The sequence below is a fragment of the Micromesistius poutassou genome (assembly GCF_964030765.1).
Source record: "Micromesistius poutassou genome assembly, chromosome: 15".
In the NCBI taxonomy this organism is placed as follows: Eukaryota; Metazoa; Chordata; class Actinopteri; order Gadiformes; family Gadidae; genus Micromesistius; species Micromesistius poutassou.
This window is the reverse complement of record NC_140285.1, coordinates 7528482-7548122: the sequence shown is the minus strand read 5'-3', so window position 1 is coordinate 7548122 and position 19641 is coordinate 7528482. Positions and strand designations below refer to the sequence as shown.

Below are 19641 nucleotides of genomic sequence, written 5' to 3'. Positions count from 1 at the left end.
GGCAGTGGTGTTCACAAAGGAACAGATATGGAGAAAGAGAGGAAAGAAAGAGGAGAGGAAGAGAAATGGATCCCGTCCTTTCCTCATCTCCCCCGTATGTGGGACCATCCCTTGGGGCTTGCAGGCAGGCTGTTAGAACAAAGGGGGCGAAGACGTGATGGAGAAGCCCTCTGTGGCCATATGCAGAAGCACATAGGAAAAACAAATCCTTCAAACCATATCTTTCTACCATTGGCCACCACACAGAGGTGAAACTCGACTGTTGCACAACAAAGGAATGAGTCAAACTTACTGGCAAAGTAAAGACATTCTCAGACATGAGTAATGAAACAAAGAATAGGGTCATTGTAGGTGTTGTAGATAATATAAATACAATGAAAAATGAGCCTTGGTGGTAATAACCTGTTATTAACTGGTCGCTGTTATGTTGTTAGTGCATTACAAGAAAGCTAGATTAGAATGTATAATTAAGCTCAGAAAAAAGAATGGAAAGGCGTTGATTTCTATAAAAGAAACGTGTAAATGTGAAAATGTTAACATATTGCAAATATATAAGGAGAAAGACAATACATGCTATGTTCAGTTTTAGATAAATGTGTTTGTTTGCAAGCTAACTTATAGGCCTATGGAGGCTAAGTGGTTCACTTGGAACCCAAGCAGGAGGCAGCACATGTAATCAAAAAGCACACACTACAATTAACTTATTTTTCAAAAGACCCTTGGGTTTACTGTTCAGGCACAGGCAAACACATGGGAGTCGGCGCAGCAAGACGTAACCTGACTTTAAACTCCACGAGACATCATCAAACAATGCTAGTGCGCTACGAGAGGCTAATGACGGCAGTAATTTGCCAAGCTGCTGATTCTCAAACAGACGCACTTGAAGATGACACGAAAAACAACTTCATTGTCGTCTGTAAGGGGATCTAGGAAATCAATGGCGAGAGCTCTATTGCTCGCTCGCTCCCTCCGCCCCGCCTCCCTCTTGGTCTGTCTGTCTCCCTCTCTAATAAATCATCACGTTGACCATCTTTGAGCTGGCCGACTCACTGTAGCACCTCCAGGCTACGTTTCTCTCCTTCCCTCCCTGCAATGGTCTCACCTCACACTGTGGGGCGGGGGGGGGGGCGGTGGGGGGGGGAGACAGGCAAAGCCAGAGAAAGGGAATGAAAAAAGGAGAGAAGGATGGAAAGAGAGGTATTAAAGGCTGATAGAAGTCTTCATTAAGGGGCATAGTGGCCAGCATTGTGGCTGCCTAGCCAAGGAGTGTAGTAGCCTAGTAGTCAAGGATGCGTGCAATGCCAGTTCATTAGGATTTATTATTTTGCTGGTTTCTCTTTTTTTGTCGTTTTGTTTGTGGGGAGGGTGGGTTGAATGCTGGAAGCATGATTGGCTTTCATTTCTCCCATCGCAATGCCTTGGCAGTCTCCAACAATTTTATTAATGGGAGATCCTGCAGGTTTATGGCTTTGAGGCAAACAACAATTTGGAGGCAATTTTAATAATTACAAGAAAACTGTGAGCAGGAACACAATGATACTGGATCCCCCACACCCACAAACATCACTGCCGCCCACCCCGTCCCCTTCACAGATCTCATCTGCATAGCCCTTTTCATGATTAAGTATCATAGAGGCGTTAAAACATACATGCACACGCACACACCCTGGGTTCAGTTACACTTGACAGTTCAAACAGTTTACAACGGCTCTCTGCCCTGAAGGGCAAAGCAGCACACATAGTGGAGGTGGCATTTACATTCAGCACTCCACCTGCAGCAATCGTGTTGTTGTGTCGCATAACAAACCAGGCAAACGACAGTTGCTCTGTGGTGGAATTAGAGCTGGATAAACTCCTAGTGCCAATTAATAAAGAAGAACATTTATGAAAATAAATGATCATAGAATATCGATAAGCTACTGCAAAGGTTCAGATAGAAAAGGTTGCGTTCACAAATGCAACATTTTCTATTCAAATGAGGCCGGCTCGGAGTTCTGTGCCTTATATTCAATTGTTCAGGTTGAGATAATGAGACACAAATGAACGCCCACTGCACACAATAGCTGAAACTGCATAGAAAAAAAAAAAGAAAAAGGGAAATCATAAGAACGGAGGTTAGAGCTTAGAAACGAGTGAGAGAAACACGGTTTTTCATTTGAATAAAATCAATAATTGTGTTGACTTGCAGTATATTGCCTTGCCTTGCCTTGCCGTCTTCTCATCTCTGTGGCTAATGTGTCTTTCATGAGCCAGGCCCAGTGCTGGTGACATTATAACTACAGCACTTCCACAAGTCCCCAAAGGATCAGTGAGAATGGTTGCCGTAAAACACAATTAGTATGGTCCATATGGCTGCTGTGGCAGAGGAGAAGAAGGAGGCGGTGAGGAGGAGGAGCGCTCCCAAGTGGTCCCTGCAGAGGTCCATCCTTTTGTTACCTTAAAGATCAAACTGTTGTCATAATAATAGCACTATTCCTAAGCCCTCATAATAGGAGCCTTGTGTTTCTGGGCAGGCCAGTTGCCGCTTGAACAGAGCCCCCACATTGTGAAATGGCTGCTGGCCAATAAATTGGCCTTGCCTAGCCTGATAGCGTAATCAATAGCTCCTTCATCATGATTAATGGTCGATATGCGGATAATGGGGAAATTTAATGTGAGGGTTACTTCCTCATTTCACTGCACAGCCCTATTGACCGGTTTGAAATTATGTTTTTCGACCAATGAAATGCTTGTATTAAAAAAAGGAAAGCCGGCAATGTGTTTGACCTAGGTAAGCCAAGCCAGGAAAGCTAAAGATCTGCTGTGCTTATGGGGCATCTCATTCACTGATAGCTCCATCTTCCCGTCCTGACAAGCCCTTTTCTTGCCTGAGAAATGCAGACACCTTTTACTGAGTAGAGGCGAACAACAGCTTGAGGCAACAGATTTATTACAAATTGATCCATTAGATAGCACTGCTGTGCTCTGCTCTATCTCTTGCTCTCCATTCCTCTCGCTCTCCGTGTCTCTCCTTCTCTGACAGCCATCCCCTGATGGTACCGGCAGTGTATCAGAGTGGAAGTGCTACAATGGCAAATCTAAACCCAATCCGCAGACCTCATTTTCTCTGTGCTGGCTGCTGGAACCGGGGTGCCGAGACAAAATGTCCATCCTTAAACCCAGTGGATCCAGCCTTTTAGCCCCAGCGCCTGAACTCCAGGTTTGGCTGGCTCAATGGGTGTGCCTAACCTGCAAAGGCGAGCAAGGACAAACAAACACCCTACAGCGGACTAGTAATGCACAGACGACAACCGGAAGGACAGAGCGAAAGATGACATGGATGAGACAACGCTGCAGGGGGTCATTTCCTTCAGGCACCACGAGCCCCCCTTCTATGCACGCTAACATGGTCCTGCTAAACCAACAGACAACGGCTCAAGAACATGTCTCCGCACACGGCAATGCAAATACGCAACATAGGCATACCAAACTCCCACACAAAAACAAAGAGTAGATGCAAATCGTTCATTACACTGCCTGCTAATTTCTTCCTCCCGTTTGCTATGCTATGCGGATAGTCTACATTAAGAAGGTCCATTTGGTCCATGAGGAAGAAATGCAACTGAGCAGCATTTTGACAAAACAATTAAGTCACCCTCATCACTTAACTGCTTAAGATAGCTGCTGATCATTCTGACTGATACAGATATTATTGAACTTAATTGCTGTGTGAGAAGCAGAGCGAAGGGTTTACAAATCATTATCTTTTTGTCTAGCAGAGCTGGAATATAAAGCCTAGCCTGCAGCTAGTCTATTATTAGCCGAGCTAATGAGTAAAATCCTGGCTGGCACCGTCATGTTCCGTGAGGCCAATAAGTCAATTGAAGGTTCACCTGAGCTGCATCCTTTAATGACTCACACCGATTTAAGGAAAGGTAAAATTGATGTCTGTCCCAGAGGTTGATATATTTCTTAAGGAGTGAATGGCCTGGCTCATAATTTACTCTCTTTAACATTAAGCATCTTCAAAAGGGGAATTGTGTGGCCAAATTCCACAATGAGCTCAACACTAGGACATTTCCTTGTGCTACTCTTCACCGCTGCTTCTCCTGCTGTACATGGAAATAAAAAAGGTACGTACGTATGTAACGATTCACCAATTGGCCAAATGTACAAGCAAATGTTGAGTGTTATCTTTGGATGGCTGAATTAAATGTATCAAGTGTACTTAATTGGTTTTCCATTATCAAACGTTTTATTCAAAATTAGAACTCTTACTATTGTCGTAACTGAAAATGATATGCATTATTCAAAGAACGCTTATCAGTATACGGTACCAGCAAGCGAGTAAAGAAATGGTATTCAAAATCCTACGGATATAAGGGTATAGACTGCATTGAACAACTGCATTGATTTTCCAATCGGGTGGCACCGAATAGTTTTTGACCTAAGCCATCGTTGCTCAATGTAATGTATCGAGATGCATCTCAAATTATCAATGGAGAGATGCCCGTCCCTAATAAAATGAGCAGGATGATAAAACCTATATTGGCTCTCTTGTTTCAGTATGGAGTAAATGTTAGTGTGTACCTCTGGAAAAGGACATTGTCTGAAGATGTTGTGTGTGTGGAAGGGGGGGGAGGGGGGGGAGAGGGTCACAGAGAGAGAGCGCGAGAGACTGCACCACTAGCACCATGCCGTGTCATTACATGAGGCAATCTCTTACCTAATCAGTAGTGGCACACACAGCGGCAGAGGGTCCTCTGTTCCTCCATCTCCCTCCTCTGTCCCCCCCCCACTCACTCCCCCTCCCTCCTCGGGGGCTGGCCAGTTGATCCTTCACCAATTTCCTTTTCCTCTTCTAGTGAGAAGGCAGAGAGCTGGGTTTATTTCTCATCCTGGTTTTAGATAGATACGTGTGATTCTTCTGTTTTCCCAAATAAGTATTAATGTTACTACCCTGCATGTTACAGCTTGGATTTGTGCTTAAACGTTGTGCATGTGAGCATCATTATGTGTGAGCCAACCTCAAGATTTGACCAAAAATAGACACACACACACACAGTGGCAACACACAATGGCAACAACAACAAAGATGCAATGCATTCATTGTTATTTGAATCGTTTCCCAACGTTCTACGAAATGTATTCATAGCTTCTAATTACAGTTTCCACACAGTACATGACCAATCACCTACATCCTATAGCGCATAGAAGCAAGTGGCAACCATGCACACATACAAAGCATCAGCGGTGAAAATTATGCACACATAATCAAGTTTTTTTTCCCAACCTACCCTAAAAATCCTAGAATCCAATATATTGTAGGGCCTGGAAGTGCCAGAAAGAGAAGCAAATGTGTCTTAGATATAGAGACAGAAACCCAGTCCAGGCCCACCAAACGAGACACAGGCAGCTTTTTCTGAGGCAGGACACAAACCAACCAGGCTTCACCCGGGCAGGAGCCCTGGCGGAAAACTGATTTGATCACATTGGGCACATCAAAAACCAGCAGCTGTATAGGGCAAGACAGCACGCAATTGTTAACACAAATAGCGATGCCGATGTGATCTCCTCTCATCCCCACGATCGTGGGGATGCAGAGCTGGGGCCTGTATCAAACAAAGATGAGGAATGTTGTAGCACTCTTGTATCGTCTCTTATGAGAGGTGAAGGGAGGCTGTCAGTGAACAAAAAAAAAAACACATCCAGCGTCTTGCCCCTGCCTTACTTTGGGATGAGGAGATGGCAGGCGAGGAGAAAAAGGAAACACAGTGAGCCGCCTCATTTCTGCCAGTGTGCCCTGCATGTGTCAGTCCAATATCTTAAAACAACACATGCAAGGTTCTGCCACAGCCAATTACCCAGCTCTTGGCATGGGAAATGAAAAAACATCTTGGAGAACAATGAAGAGAACGCGGCTGGTTGAGCGTGCGTCAGTAAGTGCTGACAGATTGTTATTTTTAATGAATATACAACACTTGAATGGCCCATCAAGAGGTCTTCCCCTGAACATTGCTCCTTTGTTCACAGCATTAATTCTCTATGTAACCACCAAATACCCTCCAATGAGATGGTTATTAGACACTAGAAAAGGTAAAAGGTATATTGTTACAATCTAAAATGTTCAATATTATCAGCATCAGCAATGGAAAATGACAATAAAACCACTCACAAAAAATGCTTATTTTTAAAACAGGTAAAGGTGGATATTTTTCGTTCTGGTACCAGCACGCCAAATTTTGATCTAGGGATGCAAGAAATTCCCCCAAATGATAACAGAATACACTGTCCAAATATCTGTGAGTACTAGAGTACTCATTTTGTAGGCGGTTTAGCTTGTGGATGGGTTTTCTAGGCACTTTAGTTTGTCTGAGATAGTCTTCCCTGCTGCTGCCCGAAGGTTATGCTCGGAAGCCCCATCTCTTGGGCAGGTATACACCACTAGACACACTGGGACTCGTAACTGCAATCACGTATTGACATTTTTATAATTTCAACCATATTCTCGAAGCGTTCTTCTGACTTAATTCCTGAAATTCAATCATGTAATTCCGAGATCAAACAAACTAGCACTTTTCCTTTTTTGTGTGGCCTTAATACTGTTCTATACATATGAGATATAAACAATGCGAGAAAAATGGAAATGTCACCTTGAAAGTAGAAGTGCTGTATACAAGGATGTATATGTAAACTACACCAACTAATCTTATAACAAACTCGTGCTATACTCTTATTTCAATAAAAGGAGTAGCATTAAGACTATGCCTGGTGTGTGTATGAAGACAGAATCCTTTAATAGCATGTGTGCTGAATCTAAGACACATGAGCTTGAGGAAGAACAGACATATGCCATTCAGGCAAAGCGTGCAAACAGTGAATTCCCCAAGCAGCTCAAAGACAAGAGAGGGCTAGAGCCAAGGAAACATGCAGCTGCGAGTCTGCGAGTCCTGCCTGTAAGTTTCACTGGGCGTCACAATCCCTCCAAAACACAATAGACACTAAGGACAAATAGCATAGTTGTTTATTACTCATCCCTAACATTTTCTAACTATTGCACCAAGGCTACACAGCTAGATCCCTTGAGGTATTTGTTCCTTTGTATATTCTTACATCCCAAACAAACCACTAAATATCTCTGCCTAATCTGCATTCTGACATCAAACAGACAGGTAGCTCAAATTGTACGTAGTGGTATGCTTGCAGTTACATTATGTTAAAGCATGGCAGCATTGATATAAAAGGCATCTGGATGAAGCTAAACTAAATCACTGTCAATGATTGAGTAAGATTACTAAAAGAAAATACAAAATGAAGCAATAGAATTTGCAAAAGCAGTATGATTCTGCAAAGAGCCATTCAAAAAGACCTGTGTAGTAATGAAAGCTACTGATAATAGTAAAAATCACTAATCAGTCATTGATAACAATTAGCACTTAGTCATTTTTATGTGTTACACCCTTGCCCTATTCGCAAAATCAATAAATAAAACAAATAATAGTATATTACAAATCTCCTGCATCTGACACATTAATAATGCATGTTCCTGAACATGATGCAAACTTGAGCCATAAGTAGCCTAAATAAAATAACATTTAACTTTATAAGCAAGCTATCCTATATAAAGCAATAGAGACAATCCATTTTTCAGTTTGGTCACATGTCAAGTGCAATGCAAACATAAACACTACACTTGCTGTGTTGATACTGACATCATTTCTTAGTAATGTTTGTAATAAAACAGAATTCCTAATATGGTTGAACATTTGAACTGAATAACAATATATTTCCACCATAGGGAATCCAGGGAAAGACTCAAAAATAAACAATAGCACTGCTGGCGAAACTGAGAACTAGTCACCCAAACAAAGACAGCAAGTTGGCTAGCCAGCTAATAGTAGCTGCTGACAATGGCTTAACGGGCATAGGCTACTTCCTGGTAGGCAAAGGCTATACTGAACGTTACAAGTTTGACATTACGTTTAATTGACTATCAAACGCTAGCAGAGCTCTGTAATTATAAACACATACATAACCAAAAACACACACAAGCACTGGCTCAGTATGGGCTCTGTTAACCGGTGCAATGGAGCTGTTTTGGTCCACGCATTAGACGGGCTGTTGATAGCTAGCTAGCGTAGTTCAATCACTGCTGGTTAGTAACGTTAGCAGCCGCTTCATAGTAACAAACAAGTCTATCAAGCTAGCAGCAAGCTAATGCTAGTAGACAAATTAGCCGGGTACATTGCCAACGGTTATCGTTAGCATTCCAACGTTAACACACTGTTTGGTGTTATTGGTCAGTTCTGCAACGTGTAGTTCATTATTATATCAAAGACAGAGAAACCCGCGGCCCACGGCGCGCAACACTTACCTCGAAAGCTTCCTCTACAACATCTGTGATTTGTTTGATGAGCGCCTGCAACAACAAACAATAGCAGCAGCAAGGGCAATTAGCTAACGTTAGTAAGCCAAGTATCACCACTATGGTGGTAGCTGTGCAGCTGCAGTGCCACTTGTGTCTTTCTTATGTGGATGTATCGCATCGGACCACGTTTGACAATGTTGTCATAAATGATGGATGGAAGAAAAATGGAAGAATTAAGAGGGAGTAATCGCTGTCGGGATGCTCTGACTAGTGTATGTGAGAGGTACTCAGCATGACAGCATCCTTCTTCATCTTAGGGTGAGAACAGTTGGGGTTCCCCGAGTTTTACTGGTGAAATACCGTCACCTACTGGCAAGAACGGTATCACCCAAACTGAAAGCTACTAGACAGGCTGTAGCTACAGTTAGTAGGTATGAATCCACTCTTGAACAGAGCATAATAGAATAGAAAAGAAACGGATACACAAAATTGTAAGTCTGCTAAAGATGATAATGACAACCATAAGAATAATAATCATCATAACAACAATAACTCAAAATTTGTCAACTTAAAAAAAGGCTTTTTGATTAAATATAATACAGGCTTAAATACAACTTTAATCAATAATTTCTACGTTGAGTTACTTATTGATAGCCATTGCATGAAATAAGATAACATTTAATTCAACTGTTGCTTATATTTAATATATCTACGTTGTTTAAGATAAACGCATATATAAGCACACTTTCCAACGTCATATATACAGTAGTTTACAGTCACAGCATACAGAAGCACCTGCATATTTTAGACATGTATACACAACAAACTCATACACAATGATAGATAACAATGTGGCTGTCTTTTATTCTTTCCAGTAAGGTGTTAAAGGCGTGATTCACTTCCACCTAGTGGTTGAAGTAATGCCTGAGCAGGATGACACATGAGACCACAAACACTACAACAATGGCGAGGTAAGTAGATGTGGCTTAGAGTATATTTTTGTGTGAAAAAATAAAATGTTTTATCATTGCTGTAATTTGAGGGAGTCAACAATTTTGATAGTCTAATATTATTTGATGGCCTATGCTATTTATTTAAATATATAGTATTTATTTCATAATTTAATCCTACGTTTATATATATATATATATATATATGTGTGTGTGTGTGTGTGTGTGTGTGTGTGTGTGTGTGTGTGTGTGTGTGTGTGTGTGTGTGTGTGTGTGAAAGTTGTTTTCAATTAATACAAATATAACAATATCTAGACCATTGTAACATAATATTTAATTGTGTTTTTCTAATTAATAGCCTACTCTAATGTAATCTTCCCACAAACGTCTCAATAATACTGGAAGCAGTCATTAATATGTGTGGTTAAGCCGTTTAACATCTACATTGTGTGTACCCCTACCAGTAAATTGCACTGCACAGTATCAACCACTAGATGGCAAATGTATCAAATAAACTAATAACTTATAAAATATCTTCATTGAAATAAACAAATATTGATTGGGATATCTAATGGAATTTACATGAACCCACAAACCCCCTGTTAATACATTTCTTCCATGCATTGTTTTATAGGACCTTATAACAACAAAGGCTCTTTAAAAAAAAAAATCAACCAATGTGGGAATTGTCAAGTTTTTGTAGGATTCCCTCTGGCGCCTTCTGACAGCACCACTATCAGACTTAAACTCCCATTGCGAGGCTATGTGCAGATAGCTTATAGAAGAAAGAAAGCTCTGGATCATTTACCCAGAGGGATAGAAATGGCGTCCATCTGCACCAGGCTCATGTTTCCTCCTCGCATGGGCACTCCAATTACATGCCATGCTTAAACAGTTTCTTAGCAGTCCCTTAATACAGCTTCACTCTCCAACTATTAATAAAAAAAGGTAACCATTTGATGCTTTCCTCCTTTTCTAGTTTTGTTTGTGTTGACATGAAAAAATAAAAAAATCATGAATAGCATTAAGAATGTGTTGCAGAATTCAATGCAGACATTCCTTGCAGATTTTTTTGTTTGCATTGGTTAAGGGAACAAAAACATTAACAAGATGCTTCAAATTATGTTGTTTATTACATATTTCTGCCAACGCTTACAGAATCACTAGAGCTCACCGAACACGACACATTACACTGAAAGTAGTAATTTCACTGCTCACAGCAGTGCCTTTCTTCGCTTACAGTAGCTTTTCTGAATAGACAAGGAATCAGGGGAAAGATCACTACAGCTCACAAGAAGCATTAATGAGTATTCTTTCACGCAGCTACAGAGACACAAACATAAAGATGGAAGCGCTTCAGGAGCCAAGGTGTAACTGAAGGACGAGGGGGCATGCTAGACAAGAAGACATGTTCGGTGTCACAGGTGACGTTCTGGGACCTCGCATTTCCATTCTATATTCCAACTTCTATCTTGTAGCAGGCAGACAATCTAGCGTGGCATACATGTATGTGTGTGTGTAGGTTATTTATGCGTGATGAAAACAGAGGCTGAAAGACTCTAGTGCTCTAGATGGGGTGCCTGAAGTTCTGGCCGGCGAACTTGGCCTTGTCCCCAAGCTCCTCTTCAATCCTGGAGGAGGAAGAAGACAGGACGGTTAAGTGGGCTGGATCAGTAGTTTTGATAGAGAGCATGCAATGTTATCAGCTCAGGACAGATACACCCAGATTGGTGTCAATCACAAATGTCCACAATAAGACAAGATCCCTAAAAGCATTTTAGGGTGTACAAGCATTTAACACACACACACACACACACACACACACACACACACACACACACACACACACACACACACACACACACACACACACACACACACACACACACACACACACACACACACACACACACACACACACACACACACACACACACACACCTCAGCAGCTGGTTGTACTTGGCCAGACGCTCGGACCGGCAGGGGGCTCCCGTCTTGATCTGGGAGAGGAATCAAACAACAGGAGAAAGTGACTCCTCTTACAAATAACCCATCATCCTGCAGCATTGCAGTCTGCATTCAAAAGAAAGTCCCCTTCATCTGAAGTTACAAAGGATGGTTACTCTTGTTTAAATTTGCCTTTCTCAGTGTCAGATGTCTCACCTGTCCAGTGCAGAGTCCAACCACCAGGTCAGCGATAAAGGTATCTTCGGTCTCTCCGGAGCGATGGCTCACCATAACGCCCCAGCCATTGCTCTGGGCCATCTTACAACTAAAACCAAAATAATTTTAAAAAAGATTAAAAAAACATATCCCTGTCAAAAGACATATGGCAAGGTTAGGCTTAGAGCGCATAATACTCACGCCGCCAGGGACTCTGTCACGGAGCCGATCTGGTTGACCTTGAGGAGCAGGCAGTTGCAGGCCTTCTCTGCCACCCCCTTGGAGATGCGCTTGGGGTTGGTGACTGTGAGGTCGTCTCCCACCACCTGGATGCTGGTAGTGGCGGTGAAGTTGGACCACGCCTGCCAGTCGTCCTGGTCGAAGGGGTCCTCGATGGAGACCACTGGAGATGGAGACCACAGCACAGGCTCAGAGACTGAATCTTTTATTCATGTTCACATTTTTTAGATTTAGATTTAAGTTTTGTGTTTCAGTTATACACTCACATTCATTTATGTAATGAAATAAGCATTTCCTTGAAAATTATTTCAATGCATTTTATTTATTTCCCTCCCATCATTTTGGATCACATTGCGCACAATAAAACAAATTATGTAGTAGTCTGTGGAACTGCTATAGATACAATGTTTGTTTACTGTCATTCCTGATCCAATCGCTATGTAGGTAGGGGTAGTGTTAGACCGGACTGTTTCTGTTTCCATAATTTATTAAATTCCCTCCATCGTGTGGTAAGAAGTACCAGATAACCAGCAGAGGAAAGAAGAGTGTCCTGTTAAAACATTGAGAGAGCCGTACCTGGATAGTCCTTGACAAAGCTCTTGTAGAGGTCAGCCAGCTGGTCGGGGGTGATGTAGCGGCTTGGGTCGTCTGGCGACTTGAAGTCCAGGTCGTACTTCCCGCCCTTGTAGAACTCTGAGGCGGCCACGTCCATACCGATCACGATCTTGTCGGTGTAGCCGGCCTTGCCGATGGCCTTCATCAGGAGCTCCAGAGCTGTGTGTCGAGAAGGGCAAACGTAGAGATAAGCACCAGACATATCCATTCTGGTGGATGGAAGTTGCTTGGGGTATTTTTGTATTTAGACTATTGCTGGTGCAAAAATATTTCACTGATAAACATAAGTAATATGTAACAAGATTTTTTTCAGACTTGTTTTGTTAACATTTCGGATAAATCTTCAATCAAGTTTATAAAAAGGGAACCAGGTGGGTATTGAAATTAACAAGACTAGGAAATATAAATAAATAAATAAATAATCTGAGTTCTTCTTAAACAACTCTTTAATCCTCCTAAAGACTGCTGTGCCCCACTGGAGGTATTTGCTATATAAACACCTTGATACTGAGTCCAGTGGGTCAGGGAGCGGACAATACATTATTCCCCATCGAGCGAGGGCCTTAATTTGGTTACCATGTGTTGGTCCATGAATGACGGTTATTTTTTACCGGGTTCAAAAGGGGTCACACTGGCCTAACAGTCTGTGCCAAGACCCTCCCATTAGTTATCAAAGGGTACCAAAAGTGGATTTGTAATTGTTTTAACATGGATATACATTAATAATTCTAGGCAGCAATACTTGTCAAACTACTAGCACTTCTGACCTGTATTTATGTGGTCCTAATCCCATGTAATTAGTTTTACATTTTTGTGCAGACATCCTTTTCTTTTGCCGTTCTTTGTGCTACAAATGGACCCCAGGAAGTCTGGCCCATAACAGCATTCAGCTGTCCTTCAATAAATAATGAGCCAGTGATGCACTTGGCACAGAAGGGTTCTGGATTCTAACTTCATACAAACAAGATCAAAGCCTCGGCTCATCCCTCAGCGGTGGCGCTATTCCATGTGCTCTGACCTTCCTTGTTCTCCAGGATGTTGGGTGCAAAGCCGCCCTCGTCTCCCACATTGGTGGCGTCCTGGCCGTACTTCTCCTTGATAACGTTCTTCAGGTTGTGGTAGACTTCGGCTCCGATGCGCATGGCCTCCTTGAAGCTGCTGGCGCCCACGGGCAGGATCATGAACTCCTGCATGGCCAGCTTGTTGCCGGCGTGGGAGCCGCCGTTGATGACGTTGAAGGCCTGCAGGTCAAATAAAAAAAAAGGGATGTTTTACATAGATCCTGAGGTAAATGGTAAATGGACTGCATTTATATAGCGCCTTACAATATTGCCTAGCATTCACCCATTCATGCACACATTCACACACTGACGGCGGTGTCAGCCATGCAAGGCGACAGCCAGCTCGTCGGGAGCAGTTAAGGTTAGGTGCCTTGCTCATGGACACCTCGACACTCAGCTGGGAGGAGCCCCTGATGTCATTGTTCCCTTGCATTCGCATAGGCTCTGCCCAAGGAGGAGGCATTCAACTCTGCGTTTGAGTTACTGTTGTTGATATTCTATTTCATTCATCCTCATTATCTTATCTTCTCCTGTTTGATTTGATATATGCTGCTGCAACACCCAGGATCCCCTGCCCAGTGAATAATAAAATGTTATCATGGCTTCCCTCCCGGCGCCATTGTGTGTGGGTGCTAATGCTACATGCTAATGTTTATTGCAGCAAAAGACATTGCATTATGTAATCTGCAGCACACGGCCAACAGGGACTGGATTACTGAGCTTACAGGGACGGGCAGGATCACTTCAGGGTTGCCAGCAAGGTCAGCAATATGGCGGTAGAGGGGCACGCCCTTCTCTGCTGCACCAGCCTTGCACACAGCCAGGGAGACGCCAAGGATGGCGTTAGCACCAAACTTAGCTGGGGAAGCAAAACAAAACCATACTGTTAGTTTCAACCTGGGAGTAAATTCTGTTTAAACAAACATTATAAATTAACATTTTGAAAGTGTTTCATATTCACATGTCCAATTTTTTTATATTAGTAAAATACGGAAAGTATCATGGCATTTTTTATGGTGTGTAACAATACTGAGGCTTACACTTGTTGTCAGTGCCATCCATATCCAGCATCAGCTGATCCACCTTCTCCTGCTCCAAGACATTTACGTTCTGGGGAAGATACACAGCCATGGTGAAGCGTAACTCTGACCTATCTTTATGTTATGATTGACCGTTATTAAACATAAAAGTTAGTTCACAAAACAAAACACCCCACACCAGTCATGTTATGAGTAGTATTCACGGCATCTCAAGTGACACACGGTCTGCTTCTTGGCTGCGCTACGCTACATTGATTGCTCATTGAAACTCAGTGTTGTTATGCCATTGTTTAAACAAAACAAATTTTTAAAAAAAGTCAAACACTATATAAAATACTTGCATTGTAACACGCAAAGCAGCCGTTGCTTATTTGTTTGTATTGCTGTGGCTCAAACGTTTAAGACCCTTTACCTTAAATCCTTTACAGCTTTTGCCATAATTTGCATCTGAACATATTCATTTTATTCCCTGTCTCTCTGGAATGTGTATATTTTTGATTAGATTCACGAAATGGACAAATATACTAATTAGGGTATATTATGTTTCATACAACTCCTACGCACAAAGTCACAGTCAAACAATAAATGGTCCTACCTGGCTAACCAGTGCAGGCGCAATTGTTTTATTGATATGCTCAACAGCTTTTGAGACACCTGCAAGGGACAAGCAAACCATCACTGACTGGGAAACAAGAAGGCCGTGCAGAGCAGGAAAAACAGACGAGCACAGAGCAAATTAACATGGTTCAACTAGAGACTATGTAGTAAATATATTTGATACATATTTAATACATATTTTGTCATAATGATGTTACCTTATTTGAATGTATTTCATTACATTGTAGGATTGTAATATAGTATATATTAATTTGTTTGTCAGTGTCATTGTCGTGACCGTCTGTTCATGCTTGCCAGGCAGTTAGTCAATTCTAAACTCCAAACCAACTCATGCTGCTTTTGTGTTAAAGCAAACCTCTACATCGCTATCATCATCATCATCCTCAACCCCTCCCATTAAATCACTCCCTTTATTTACCTGGTTACACAAAGCAGGGGCCAAAAACTCATTTATATATTTTACAGCCCTTTTCACTCCTAAAACAGGACCATGAAATGGAGACGGACAGAAATAAAATATAATGAAAAGTTAATATATTGATGTAGATCTTGGCCCGCCTGTGATAAAAGTGAACCACGGAAGGCAAGTGACTAGTGGGGTAAAATATAAGGGATATATATATATTTAAAAAGATAAATGGCATTACCTTTGCCCAGGTAGCGCGTCTTGTCATTGTCACGGAGCTCGAGGGCCTCGTAGATGCCAGTGGAGGCACCGCTGGGGACGGCGGCTCTGAAAAGACCTGCAGAACCACAGACAGCGGTGGGCGCTGATTACACTTCCTGAGACACTAGGCCTTGTTGGAGGTGCATGGATCCAGGGTGGATGGGCCGATGGGTGGAATGAAATGGCTGTGAGCCATATTACTTAAATTTCCCTTATCCCAGTGGAATATTATATATATTGAAAAAGATAGTGGAACATGGCATATTACAAATATAGAGACGCATATATATATATTGCTGCCATTCCATAAATGAATAGCACAGCCCACTGCACAGAAATGGTCATGGGAACAGAGCAGAGAAGGACAGAGAGAACAGGAAGAAAAGGCCCAGTCATCCACAACCGTTGCGGTTACGTAACAGAGGTAGACATGCTGCCGGAGCATGCGTGCAGTAGCTCAGTGGAAGAATACTACAGCTCTGGCATAGACTGGCCAGTGGGGGGTGCTGTATCCCAGAGGACACAGCGGCTCTCTGGGCTAAGGTTAAACTCATCCAATCATACTCAGGGCATCCACTAAAGCCATACACCGTACACTTCTATCCATATCTGTATTAGAAACAATTCATTGTAATGTTATTCAATACTAAATTATCAAATTGTATGCATTAACATGTCTCCTTTGATTTTTAGAGCACAAATGATGTTGCATCATGTAGCCAGTCATGGTTATGTAACAGGATATTCGTTAGGTCTGGTAGCTATGCTCTCTGTGCAGCCAATAAATTATAGAAAACCTCTTCTACAAAAACGATTGAGAAAACAAAGAGGTAGCATCACATCATGGCATCTAGAAAAAGTTGGACATAAATTAAAAATAGATTTGTGAATCTATTGTATTCTCTTTATGTCATGTCATGCCATGTCATTGGTCCCTTAAAATCGCTTCATTAACATTCTGAGGACAATCAGTTTGGTTGCGACGTTTCTTTGTTTAAGTTCACAGAGAAGAACTACAGAAAACAATAGCCAAGCTATAGCAGGCCAAACAAACGTCTGTCCCCATTAGTTAATTTAGGTAATAAATATAAGCTCTGGGCATATTGATTGAACAGACGCTGCACTAGTATGGGCTGCTTGATGCCCAGTGGTTTTCCACACGACAAGGGAAGTCTAGTTTGAAGTCATCTAGTTTAAAACTTCACTAAAACTACTCCTCATTCGCACTTCATAATACTAATAGAATAATAAAATAGAGTTAGTGCTACAGTTATAGTTGCCAAAATAAACTGAAATACAGCTGTCAATAAATAATGTTGCGTCGTTATAATTTGATTCCAGTATTGGTCGTGTTTCAGTTTCATCTAAATGGCCTTACATCTAGCTACAAGCTTTAAGTAAATTAGACAGAAGAATTATTTCCAGGTTAGGTAGTTAGTAAGACAAATTGAATAACATAAATCTAGGAGTAAAGAGTCATTTCTGTCCCCTTAAAAAAGTAGAAAGGATGTTATAAGCCATACTGTATTTGTATTTTTTACATTGAAGCAAGCACAGTCATACAGTACGTACCTTTCTTGGTGTACAGGTCGACCTCCACCGTGGGGTTGCCACGGGAGTCGAAAATCTCACGGGCGTGGATCTTGAGGATGGACATAATTCTGGATCTAGAGGGGAGCCAAGAGGTAGCAGACATCAGAAGCCTATATCGCTGTGGCACAGGGCAGGCGACAAGGGATGCTGCTGCTGCATCCGCCTTCCTGCGTAGCAATTAAACAAATGGAAGCGTCGACCAGACCTGTGACTGACAAAAAACCTTTGTACAGCACACACTCAAAACTGTAAAATAACATTAAAAAAAACATGCCCATTCTTTAGATATAAGTTTAGACACTTAAGTAATGGACCAGATTGTCCTATGATGAATACCAAATTTGGTGCAGTCTCTTGCAAGGGATGAGGATGTGAATGCAAGTCAGTCCCTGTGAGGAGTGGCTCAGGAAGAAATTGGCTCTCTTCTAAATCTTTCAAGTATTGACATAATACAATCTGCCCTCAATCTTTCTCCAAAAGCACAGAAAAGCATAGAGATTAATAAGTAAAAGAAGGGACAATGAGATTGAGTAACTTCTGATTTTTTTTGTGTGTGCTCATGTCTGCAGTGATATCACATGAGCACGGGCAGTGGTCTTATCTCAGGGAGCGGTTATCAGACTTGTCTTTCTAAATTCAGCACTGTGTCTGGGGAGGTTCTAATGATAACCTAAGTGAGGCTTTGGCACTAGTATGTGGTTTTATAGTTTTATCCTTTTGACCCTCTCTTTCCTGGCCAGCTATCTGCCACAATTAAGCATACATGAATGAAGAATGAACTTGAGCTCAGTATCCTGCCCTAGAGAGTTGAGGGTAAGCCAATCATCCATTGTCGAACCAATAGTAAAATATACGTATATGTCTGAGAGGAAATTTGCCAGGGGCTCTGGGGATCTATTATTACCACAGTAGCCATCAGAGGTCCCACGTCTCAGCTGTCAAAACATCACTTCTGATTGTTTACAGTACAACAGAACAAGGGCGACAGTAAAGGTTTATGTCACTTCGTATTGATTTTCTCTTGCACAAAATGGCAGCCAACGATAATGAACCCCCAACCTTGGACGCAATACAGTATTTCAGGTCCAGTCCTAGAGGGCAAAGCTGATACAAGTCATTCCTTTGCACAATGACTACAGCCATACTCTGGTTAGCTCTTGGCAAATGCTACATTAGGTCACTGAACCGAGAGTGGATAATTGGCGTTGTGAGGCCAAAATCTATGAAATCCCTGTATCAAAAGAGGACATATTACAACCCCTTCCAAGACACTCCCCCAGAACCGCCTCATCAACTGGTTGCACATAACATAACGTGAGGGTCGAGTATAGGCCTGTAGCATCCAAGTACGACTCAAAACTGTACAAACTGCTTATTATTTTATAATTGACCAGTACATCAGTATAAGTCAGAAGCAACTAGTTTGTAGTTGGTCTGCAACTTGACGCCATCCGCCATACTGCGTTTCTAAATGGGTCGACATCTCGCCAGCTGACGGCCGGGTTTATAAATAGACATAAGCCTTTCCTGCGAGCCACAACCACCATGTCATGCAATAGCATATCTATGTGTTTTAAGTCAAAAGAACATAGTCAAATTGACCGCAAGGACAACTAAGCTAACTAAGGTCATTGTGGAGAGTGCGAGATAGTGCGTTGTATGAATAAAGGACGTCAAAAGTACGAGGTTACGTCAATGAAGGCTGTAATTAGTCTCGTAGCTGTCAACTTCATTGGATATCATAAAAACACAAGTACATAGAAGAACCAGTGCTTACCTTGGCTTTCTGGCCTAACTGTGTGACAGGGAAGTGCTGTGTGTCGCTGATGTGGGTTGGCAGAGAAGGCGCTGGAGACACTCCCCGGCTTGATAAGCACCGACAAGCAGGAAGAACTTGGAGCTGATCGTCCTCGACTGTCATTGGCTGGCAGAGGCTCACGAGGCAGCGGCGTGCGAGCGGGGCTGCACGTTCACCAGCAGCATCACGGCTACCCAGTTCACAGTAAAAAAAAAACTAAAAATCCATAACGTGGAAGCTTTGACTGCTAAACACACATGCAATGACCAAGGTGCATTCAAGTTAATATTTATGTGAGGGGGTCTGTTTGGCCCCTTTTTAACGTTTTATTTAATTTTACTTGAGCGTGACGCAGATAGGAGCCTACGTGCAGGGTTGCAGACGTCATTGGACGCAGTGTCAACGGTCACGTATTTGGTTCTGCTACATTCTTCACTATACCCATGAATACCGCACATTAAAAAAAAAATGCGTAGGCCTACATTGGTTAAATTATATGACAATATCAAAAGGGGTTGATGTCTTTGGTTCGGTTCTATAAATCAATAG

At 42.1% G+C, this 19641-nt stretch overlaps 2 protein-coding genes across 4 annotated transcripts in view; both read right to left on the bottom strand.

The window, feature by feature from the left end:
* The window catches only part of LOC311359296 (arginine-glutamic acid dipeptide repeats protein-like), a 129918-nt gene extending 121298 nt beyond the window's left edge, over nt 1-8620 (bottom strand). The window contains exon 1 of one of the 2 annotated variants that reach the window (XM_084479293.1): nt 8354-8620. The gene's annotated coding sequence lies outside the window, so the exon portion shown is untranslated. Of the gene's footprint in view, nt 1-6632; nt 6652-8353 lie in introns of those variants that run through there. The other variant, XM_084479295.1, reaches the window with a different exon arrangement.
* Nucleotides 8621-10411: 1791 nt separating this feature from the next.
* Nucleotides 10412-19217, bottom strand: eno1a (enolase 1a, (alpha)). Of its 2 annotated transcripts, none has more exons than XM_084479694.1 (12): nt 19072-19217; nt 17274-17368; nt 15682-15777; nt 15453-15511; nt 14417-14486; nt 14102-14235; nt 13334-13556; nt 12277-12474; nt 11662-11863; nt 11461-11569; nt 11239-11297; nt 10412-10928 (listed from the first exon to the last, which is right to left on the bottom strand). In XM_084479694.1, the coding sequence occupies exons 2-12, from the start codon at nt 17356-17358 to the stop codon at nt 10865-10867; spliced, it is 1299 nt and encodes a 432-aa protein (XP_084335820.1). In that variant the 5' UTR covers nt 17359-17368; nt 19072-19217; the 3' UTR covers nt 10412-10864. The 2 variants fall into 2 exon arrangements, with proteins under 2 accessions (XP_084335820.1, XP_084335819.1); XM_084479693.1 differs by lacking the exon at nt 15453-15511 and adding an exon at nt 15012-15070.
* Between the last annotated feature and the right edge of the window lie 424 nt (nt 19218-19641).